The sequence below is a fragment of the Quercus lobata genome, chromosome 4 (assembly GCF_001633185.2).
Source record: "Quercus lobata isolate SW786 chromosome 4, ValleyOak3.0 Primary Assembly, whole genome shotgun sequence".
Taxonomy (NCBI): Eukaryota; Viridiplantae; Streptophyta; class Magnoliopsida; order Fagales; family Fagaceae; genus Quercus; species Quercus lobata.
Genome location: NC_044907.1, coordinates 3,779,309 through 3,789,117, shown reverse-complemented (window position 1 = coordinate 3,789,117; position 9,809 = coordinate 3,779,309). Strand labels below are relative to the sequence as shown.

The following is a 9,809-nucleotide window of genomic DNA, read 5'->3' as shown; positions in this document are numbered from 1 at the left end:
GTCTAGTTAGCGAGAGCGCAGATAGAAGGAACGAGAATATAGGGAATATGACCAATAAGAAGAGATGTCTAGCACAGGAGAAGGATCATACCAAACCCAACAGACGGTCTTTGGTGCTACAGGACATAGGTAGAGGGAGGAACGAGATGAAGAGCTTGAATGGTTGCGCAGGCTAGTCAGGGGTTTGGAGCTGGAGGTAAGAGGTAGGCATCGGAGAAGAGACGGGAATGACCAACAACGGGAGGTCGGAATCGGGGGAAATAGATATGGGGAGGGATCTAATCAGTCTGGATCTCGACTGCGGCGAAGTCGTTCACATTCCCGAGAATCCCATTGGTACCGAGACCGCTCACATTCTCGGGAAAATCAAGTTAGAAATTCAGTCTCTCTAGAGGAAAGGCAACCTCGGAATGCTGCTATGGATGCCATGAGTCGTACTTTGCGAAAAGCAACTAGGTCCCCATTTTCGAACGAAATCTAGGAGGCCGAAATGCCGGACAAGTTTACCCACCCACCGTTCAATTGTTATAACAGAAAGACTGATCCAGTAGAGCATGTCAGTCATTATATTTAGATGATGTCTTTGCATACTCATAATGATGCATTGATGTGTAAGGTATTTCCTTCAAGTACCAACTGCTTTGAGGTGGTTTAACGGGTTACGGAAAGGATCCATACGCAGCTTTTCCGAGCTAATTCAGGAGTTCGGCATTCGGTTTGTGATGTGCAGCTGAGTACCTCAGCCAGTAGTCACGCTTCTTTCAATGAAAATGAGGGTGGGAGAGACCCTCCATAGTTACGCCAGCCAGTATTGGGAGATACAATGAGATAGGTGGGGATAACAAGAAGGTTGCAACAAGTACTTTTAGGATGGGGTTGCCCGAGGATTCCGAGCTACGGGAGTCGTTGGCCAAGAAGCCTCTCGAAGGCATGCAGCAGCTTATGAGACGCATCGAGGAATACAAGCGATTAGAGGATGATCAGCTGTAGAGCAAAGGTAAAGCACCAATGATGAATCGTCCCCAGCAAACTGGTTTCCCGTTCAGACCTCGGGGGGGTCTGACGATTCAAGAGCCGGCCGCACAAATGGGAGAAGTGAATGTGACGTTTAAGGAACCGATAAACAGGATTCTTGACCGGATCAAACATGAGCCATTTTTTCAATGGCCGAATAAGATGGGAGGAGACCCATCCAGGAGGAATCAGAATCTATACTGCACTTATCATTGGGATAAAGGTCATACTACCGAATAGTGCCGTGTGTTAAAGGATCACCTGGGGCAATTAGTCAAGGCCGGGCATTTAAAGGATTTCGTGTTAGACTCGGGTGATAGAATTGTAGGGCAAGATAATCAGCAAAGTGGAAACCCTCTCCCTCCCACTGTAGGGGTGATTGAAGTAATCCATGTTGCCCCGAAAAAGCTCATTAGAGGAAGAAGGAAAGGAGTGTTGACAGTAGTGCCAATAGAGGGTAACCCGGGCCAAGAGTTGCCAGGCAAGAAGATGAAGTTTACACGGGAACCCATCTCATTCGACGATGACAATTTGGAGGGGACGATGCAACCGCATGATAACGCATTAGTGGTAACTGCCCGAATAAATGGCTTCATAGTAAAAAGGGTGATGATAAACCGAGGAAGCGAGGTTGACGTAATGTATTCGGATCAGTTTAAGGGACTTAGACTAAGGAAGGAGGACTTGATGAAGCACACTTCACCTTTGGTTGGGTTCGACGGTAAAGTAGTGATTCCTGAGGGGCAAATTTCCCTTCCCGTGATTATGGGAGGGAAGGAGGTGGCAGTGATGTTTACAATAGTAAGTTCATTTTCCTCGTATACTACTATTCTGGGAAGACTGTGGATCCATTCAATGAGGGTTGTCCCATCTACACTTCATGTAAAGATCAAGTTCCCAACCGAGCAAGGTGTCGCCGTGATAAGAGGAGACCAGCAAGCGGCCAAATAGTTTCTTACTGCTGTAGTTAATTGGAAGTGGGGGAATCAAGTCAATCAGGGAGAAAAAACCGGACAACTGGTAAGGGACGAGGAGACCGGGCGGTTCGAACAGGAGCATCTTGAATGGGAAGATGAGTCCCGGAAGAGCCCTTTATAGCAATCACAAGGGCCCTGAGAAGAAACGGGGGCTGGTTGCGCTAAGGAGTTAGTAAAGGTAAAGATATTACCAGACACTAATAAATATTTTCAGGTTGGAGCGAGTATGAGTAACGAGGAAAGGATCCAAGTATTGCTGTTTCTGATTCAAAACATGAATGTTTTCACTTGGAACCCCTATGAAGTTCCTGGGGTTGATCCCGAGTTTATTGTCCATAAGCTCAACGTAGACCCCTCATATCCCCTGAAGAAGCAGAAGCTGAGAAGGTCAGCCAAAGACCATGTTGAGGCGGTAAGGCGGGAGGTAGAGAAGTTGAAAGAGGCAGGAGCAATAAAGGAGACCTTTTTCCCGAAATGGCTGGCAAATACCGTGGTCATCCGGAAGAAGAACGGCAAGTGGAGAGTTTGTGTGGACTTCACGGACTTGAACCGAGCATGCCCAAAGGACTCGTTTCCCATGCCAAAGATTGATCAATTGGTGGACGCCACTTACGAGCACCCGAGGATGAGTTTCCTGGATGCTTTTCAAGAGTACCATCAAATTGCCCTGGCCGCTGAACACCAGGAGAAAACGGCGTTCATATCCCCCGAAGCTAATTATCATTACACCATGATGCCCTTTGGGCTAAAGAACACCAGAGCGACATACCAGCGGATGATGATGAGGATGTTTCGGGATAAAATTGGGCATACGGTTGAGGTGTATATTGACGACATGGTGGTAAAGAGCAAGCAAGAGGCACGGCATGTAGAGGATCTCCGGGGGGTGTTTGAGGTGTTGTGGAAGCATAGATTGCGCCTTAACATAGAGAAATGTGCCTTTGGAGTGGGGGCTCACAAATTTTTGGGGTACTTAATCACCAGCCGAGGGATAGAGGTTAATCCTGACCAGATAGAGGTCGTGAAGCGTCTCAAGTCGCCGAGCAATCCGAAAGAAGTACAAGTGTTGACAGGGATGTTAGCCGCTCTTAATCGGTTCATCTCAAAATTTTTAGATCACTGCCATCCATTTTATCAACTTTTAAAGAAGTGGAAGGGATTTCAGCGGGATGATGAATGTCAAAAGGCTTTCCAAGACCTCTAGGAGTACTTAATGTGAGCGCCGATGTTGACTGCACCAAATCCCGGAGAGGAGCTGTTTATGTACCTCTCGGTATCTGACCATGCCGTAAGTGTAGTGCTTTTGAGAGACCGGGGAGTACAACAACCCGTGTATTATATTAGCAAGACCCTAGTTGACACCGAGACCAAGTATTTGCCTTTAGAGAAATTGGTGTTGACCCTAGTGCATGCTACCGGAAATTGCCTCAGTACTTTCAGGCTCATATCGTATATGTGTTGACCGAATACCCCCTACAGTCATTATTGAAAAGATCTGATTTTACGGGGCGAATAGCTAAATGGGGGACACGGCTTGGGGCATTCGATGTGAGGTATAAGCCGAGAAGTTTAGTAAAGGGGCAGGTATTAGCTGATTTTGTGGCAGAATTCTCTCCTAAAGGGGAAATGGTTTGTTAGTTGGAACATCTCCCGTGGAAGGTGCATGTGGACGGGGCTTCCAGCCAAGGGGTCCGGAGCCGGGATAGTCATAATTACCCTGGAGGGTATTCTCTTAGAACATTCGTTCAGATTGGGGTTTAACGCCTCCAACAACAGGGCGGAGTATGAACCTTTGCTTGCCAGATTAAGGGCAGTCTCAAGGTTAGAAGCTTGGGATGTAGAGGTTTATTCGAATTCATGGCTTATAGTCAACCAGGTACAGGGGAGTTTTGAGGCTCGAGATCCTCGGATGAAAGCGTAGTTAGAATTGGTGAAGCAGGCCATAGGTAACTTTTGCACGATGAAGGTAATTCAAGTGGCCCGAGCACAGAACAGACATGTGGACTCTCTTGCCACCCTGGCATCGTCAATTGCCAAGGATATTCCCCAACTAATCAGAGTGGAACTCGTCCCCAAGCCAAGCATTAAGGTGGCAAGAGGTGAGGGGGCTGCGAGGATCGAAGTCACAACAGTCGCAACACTTGGACCAAGCTGGATGGATCCAATCATTGATTTCTTAGCCGACGACCAAATCCCGGACAACGAGAAGGAAGCCAACAAGGCCCGTAAGGTAGTTGCCCGATATTGATTGTCCAGAGACCGGAAGCTCTATTGTAGGTCGTTCGGGGGACCGTATCTTTTGTGCTTACACCCAGAGAAAGTAGGTCAACTCCTGGCCAAGCTGTATGAAAGGCTATGCGGCAGTTATGTAGGGGGACGGTCGTTGGCACACTGAGCAATGACTCAGGGATTCTGGTGGCCCCAAATGCAGAAGGATGCCACGGAATACGTTTGAAAGTGTGAGCGATGTCAGAAGCATGCCCCTCTGATACACCAGCCTGCTGGACATTTGAACCCGATTAGTAGTCCTTGGCCCTTCGCGTAATGGGGGCTGGACATACTTGGACCTTTTCCCCGAGCAACGGACAATCGAAGATTTGTTTTGGTAGCCGCCGATTACTTCACTAAATGGGCAGAGGCAGAGGCTCTGGCCAATATCCAGGACGTAGATGTGAAGAAATTCGTATGGAAGAATATAATCATCAGGTTCGGGGTTCCAGACTTCCTTATATCGGATAACAGGCTGCAGTTTGACAGCCGAGCTTTCCGCGAATTTTGCAAAAACCTTGGTATCAAGAATAGGTATTCTACTCTAGCGTATCCCCAGGGCAACGGCCTTGCTGAGGCCGTGAACAAGGTAATTGTGAACGGCCTGAAGAGAAGGCTAGAAGGAAGGGCAATTGGGCCGAGGAACTACCCAATGTTTTGTTGGCATACCGGACAACTCCTCGGAGGTCCACGGGCGAGACCCCATTCTCTCTCACGTACAGGGCTGAAGCCATGATACCAGTCGAGGTTAATTTATGTAGTGCGTGAGTCTCAGGATTCAATGCATCCCAGAATGACGGTTAGCTGATGCAGTGCCTAGATTTACTTGAAGAATATCGAGACGTAGTGACTATAAGACTAGTGGAGTATCAACAAAATCTTGCCCGGCGTTACAATCGAGATGTAAGGGCGAGAGAATTCAACGCTGGAGACCTAGTACTGAGAAGAGTAGTAGGAAGCATGCATGATACAAATGCCGTGAAGCTAGCCCAAACTTGGGAAGGACCGTACAGAATTACAGCCATTGCAGGAGTAGAGGCATATTATCTGGAAGACATGAACAAAATACCGTTGCCCCGACCTTGGAATGCTTATAATCTTAAGAATTTTTATCATTGACCGTCCATGCACAGAAAAATGTAAGTTGTACTAACTCATATGATAACGATGCAACTTGTTCGTACCTACCCAGCGAATTCTTTTTATTCACTATGACCGATTGATAGACATGGAGGAAGCTAAGGAAATTCAAGCAGTTAAAAAATTTTCTAAGGATAGAAGTCTGCTTCTCGGTTTGATCCCTATCACCGAGCAGGTGGAAACCTTACTCAAAATTTTCTAAGGACAGAAGCTTGCTTCTCGGTTCGATCCCTATCACTGAGCAGGTGGAAACCTTACTCAAAATTTTCTAAGGACAGAAGCCTACTTCTCGGTTTGATCCCTGTCACCGAACGAGGGAAAACCTTATACAAAACTCTCTAAGGGCAGAAGTATTACAAAAATGTGTTATATTCCAAGTCGGAAACACGCCCTGTACATTAGTGATACATGCATGCCCAGAAACTTTGAGGCATGCACAAGAAGGTTAAAATATATATGCATAATCACAAAAACAATTAAGGTAACTAATCGGCAAATAAACCTAAATCAAAACTTAGCATGAGAAATCAATTACTTCATCACCAAAACCCGGTAACGTTAAGTTCAAAATCTAGAAATTAAGTATTTGTATAGTAAAAAAACCAGAAAAATAACCGTTTAGTAGCCACAGCCCGGTGACATGGGCAAACCAACTTAAAATAAAAAGCTGTTAAATGAAAGCAAATAAAGGTAAAGTAGAACAGGTTCGGCAGTCAGGAGGAAATATCCACAAGTTGCGTCTCGGAGGTCATCCCGGCTAAATGGTGCTCGGGTACAGGAGGCTAGAGATGAACATCTTCACTGTGAGGGTCGTCAATAGGAGGGTTGCTGGTTGCTTCTGTCCCAATCATCTGCATGTGGGCGTCAATCTGCTCCACCAGCTCCCTCAAGCTATGTCTCTTCCTCATCGTTTGGACCGGCTGGGTTCTGAGCAGCTAGGGCAGAATCTGGAATGGGGATCTAGCCAGGGTCCCTAAGAGAGGAGTCCTCGGGAACCCTTAAGGCCTGTAGAGCAGCCATCCAACCCTCCTGGAAAGACAACTGTCGAGCTTGCAGCACTACCAGCTCCACGCCCTTCTTTACATCAGTAAACCCCTCGTCATACCATTTGCTCTCACAAGCTTCAAGGGCCACCCGCAAATCAGCAACTTCTCCGAACAGGGTAGAATTTAGGCTTACTGCTTCGGCTAATTTCACTTCCGTTTAATTCTACCACGTCACCAGCTCCACTGATCTTTTCTCTGCCGAGGCTCGGGATTTCTCCGCAGCAGCGACCCTCTTCTCTGTTGATTCAGCAATTTTTGTTTTCTCCTTAGCTGTTTTTATGGCCTCTTCCTTGCTAGCTTTCTCCCGATCAACCTCCTTGGTAAGGTCCTTCACCCTCTCGTTCAAGATATGGGCTAGCTAAGTGGTCTGTTAAAGATAACATTATTCACGCACGGTAACTTGAAGGAACAACGAATACGGAAAAAATAAGAATATGCGCAAAAGAAAAAATAAGAGTGCAAAGGAAGAGAACTTACCGCGATAGTGTGCCATTAGAGTCTTCTCCCCATGGACTCGTTGGTCCCATTAGCAAACGCACTCACGTCCTCGAGTAAAAGGAGACCATGGACCAAGCTTTGAGCAACACGACCCCCTTCACCTTTCTCCCATGCCCAGACACTTGCACTAGCCGGGAGGGGCGTGCCATCTATCTCAAACGTAGGTTGCCATAGCTGCGTCGGTCTGGAGGATGAGGCCATATTTGTTCCAATATGGGTTGGGGGTTCCCGAATAGTGATGCCCCGAGACAGTTGGTGGGAAATTTGAACTTGACTCTCTCCCGGGCCGGTGGAGGATAGATTGGCAACCCTTTTGTAAGGTTGAATTTATTCAACCATCTAATTGGCTTTATTCCGTGCCAAATTTGCTTGTAATTCAGCATTTAGTAACCCTGTATTTAGGTGGGTTTGATGTAAGGGTAGTGAGTGAGATAGAGTGAAGATTGCTCAAGAGTGTGCAAGAAAACAGAGACTCGCGGCTGGGACTCGCGGGTGACTCGCGGCTGTAAGCCGCCAGACGCAGCACACGTGCCAAGCATGCTGGAAGGTGAATAGTCATGCAAGTTGAAGCACTACAGGACAAAACAGGACAACTGGCCATACGGTTATCTCGCGACTGGATCTCGCGACTTAGTTAAGCCGCGAGGTCAAGCCGCAAGCCACCCCTGTTTTGTTAAACCTGACGTTTCACATTCCTCTCCCACTCCAGTATAAATACCCCTATTACCCACAATTGAAAGAGAGCTTCCAGAGAGAATTTTGAGAGAGAAACCCTAAAGAAAAACCAGATTGTTTCACCCACAATCTATACCTTAGAGTCTCTTCAAATTCCTCAACTCTCTTCCTCTCCATTGTCAAATCCTTGAGAGGCATTATACCAAACTTGGTTCTCACCATTATCATCACTGTGAGACAGCTGTTTGGATTTCTGGGAAGCAATTAGGAAGGAACCAATCTTCATTGGTTGATGCTACGGTCTAGTAGCGGAATCCGGGAAGCTAGAAAAGAAAAAGGTTCGGCACAACCTTGTTGGAGCAAGAAGCTTGGAAGGCTTAGGTACATTGGGTAGATTAGGCTTGGAGGGTCTATTGCTGTCCTTGTATCCCAACTGTATTTTCTAGTGGATTGTTTACCGCTTGGAGGGCGGCGGAGAGGTTTTACGCCGAAGGCTTCGGTTTCCTCTTCGATAACACATCGCTTGTTGTCTTTGTGTTTGCATCTTCTTTCCTCTCTATCTTTGCCTTTTTATTATCTGCTGTAAATTTTATTTTGTTATGGCTTAGATAGTTTTTAACCTATTTCATATTATAGCATATGTTAAGTTTCCGCACACTAGTTGTTTGACATATTGCTTAAATTGGTTAAGTTGTAATTTGGGGGTCTAAACGTTCAAAGGTGTTTTTACACGTTTTTGAACTTTCAATTGGTATAGTGATGATGAATCACTAGGAATTGTTGAAGAATCGGATGCTGAAGAAGATGAAAGCACAGCAAATCTTCAGGAGAATTATAACTCACTCTTGGAGAAGTCGGGGGAGTACACAAGGGTGGCCAAGGCTGCTGTGAGAAAAATGAAGAAAGCTGAGGAGGACTACAAAAGTCTCCTAATCCGATATAGGGAGGCCAAATGTGAGATAGAAACACTGAATGGTGAGTTGTCCGAAGCTTACACAAAAGTGAGATTTCTTGAGAATGAGGTTGTGCAAGCAAATGCTAAAATAGAGAGGGTCACCACCAAGAAGCTAGATGATGTTATCTCATCTCAAAAGAGCTTTTCAGACAAATCAGGATTGGGATATACCGGAGGAAGTGGTTCATCTGGAAATGTCACTAAAGAAGTGAAGTTTGTAAAGACCAAAGATCCAGTTGTAGATGACCCTACTGGTGAGAAGCTCGAGGTGGAGAAGAAGAAGAATGTGGTGAACCAACGGATGCTGAATCCCCGTAATCAATCTATGGACAGGTCTGAATCTCGTGCCAAGTCACGCCCACGACCACAAAGAGGTCCTAGAGTAACTTATGTGTGTCATTATTGCGGACTTCAAGGGCATACTCGACCAAATTGCCAAAAGCTGAGAGTAAAGAATAGTGCAACTCCTCAAAGGTCAGGAGGACCTAGAAATGATAGAAGAATTTGGGCTGGTGATCAATCTAGAGATCAGAATGGTGATCCTGGAATGATGAACGTGATGAAGATGATTGGTGCGTTCACCAACTGCTTGGAAAGCTTCTCACGAAGGTTTGAAAGCCCTAACTCCTGTACCCAATCCTATAAGGAAATCACCCCAAACGCAAGTGACGTGTGGGTGAAAAGGGGTACTCATGCATAAGCATTACAACATGTCCATGCATTAATACTTCCTATACATTGTGACAATGTTTGTTTGTTTTGCTTTCTATTTTTGCTGTTGGTTGTTTGTTTGTCTACTTGTGTATATTTTTAATTTTGTCTTATCAATCTTTTTGTTTCTTGTGTCAAAAATCCAAAAATCACATAAAAAATTAGAAAATCAAAAAGCTTGATTGACTTTGTTGAGTTTTTGTCTCAAAACTTGTTTTGCCTTGTACCTTTGTGCTAATGGCTTTGTGCATTTTCGAGTATTGCTTGTTTTCATGCACTCATATCACTGTGGGAAAAATCTTAAAATCTATGTGATTGTTGTAAATAGATTTTCAAACTTGTCATGAATGATTAGTGAATGGTTATGTTAATCTTGAGACATGCATAGACTTGTGTCTATATATCTTCCCACTCTTTATTTTTGTTTTGCTAAAAAGAGCTCACCAAATATAAATCTCCAAATGAAAAAAGATATTGAGCTGCAAAAGCCTGTCGCACATTCTAGTATTCGACTAGGAAAAAGGG

At 45.4% G+C, this 9,809-nt stretch overlaps 1 protein-coding gene across 1 annotated transcript; it reads left to right on the top strand.

The window, feature by feature from the left end:
* The first annotated feature begins 1,086 nt into the window (after window positions 1-1,086).
* On the top strand, window positions 1,087-1,965 carry LOC115984410. The gene is made up of 2 exons (XM_031107441.1): window positions 1,087-1,237; window positions 1,343-1,965. Exons 1-2 carry the CDS (start codon window positions 1,087-1,089, stop codon window positions 1,963-1,965), a joined length of 774 nt encoding a protein of 257 aa, XP_030963301.1.
* The last annotated feature ends 7,844 nt before the right edge of the window (window positions 1,966-9,809 follow it).

What these genes read in the sequence shown, in the direction of transcription:
- LOC115984410 (XM_031107441.1), top strand. Translation starts at nt 1,087, where the DNA reads ATGGGAGAAGTGAATGTGACGTTTAAGGAACCGATAAACAGGATTCTT. An exon ending in CACTTATCATTGGGATAAAG is followed by an intron (nt 1,238 to 1,342) that starts GTCATACTACCG and finishes ATAGAATTGTAG; the next exon opens with GGCAAGATAATCAGCAAAGT.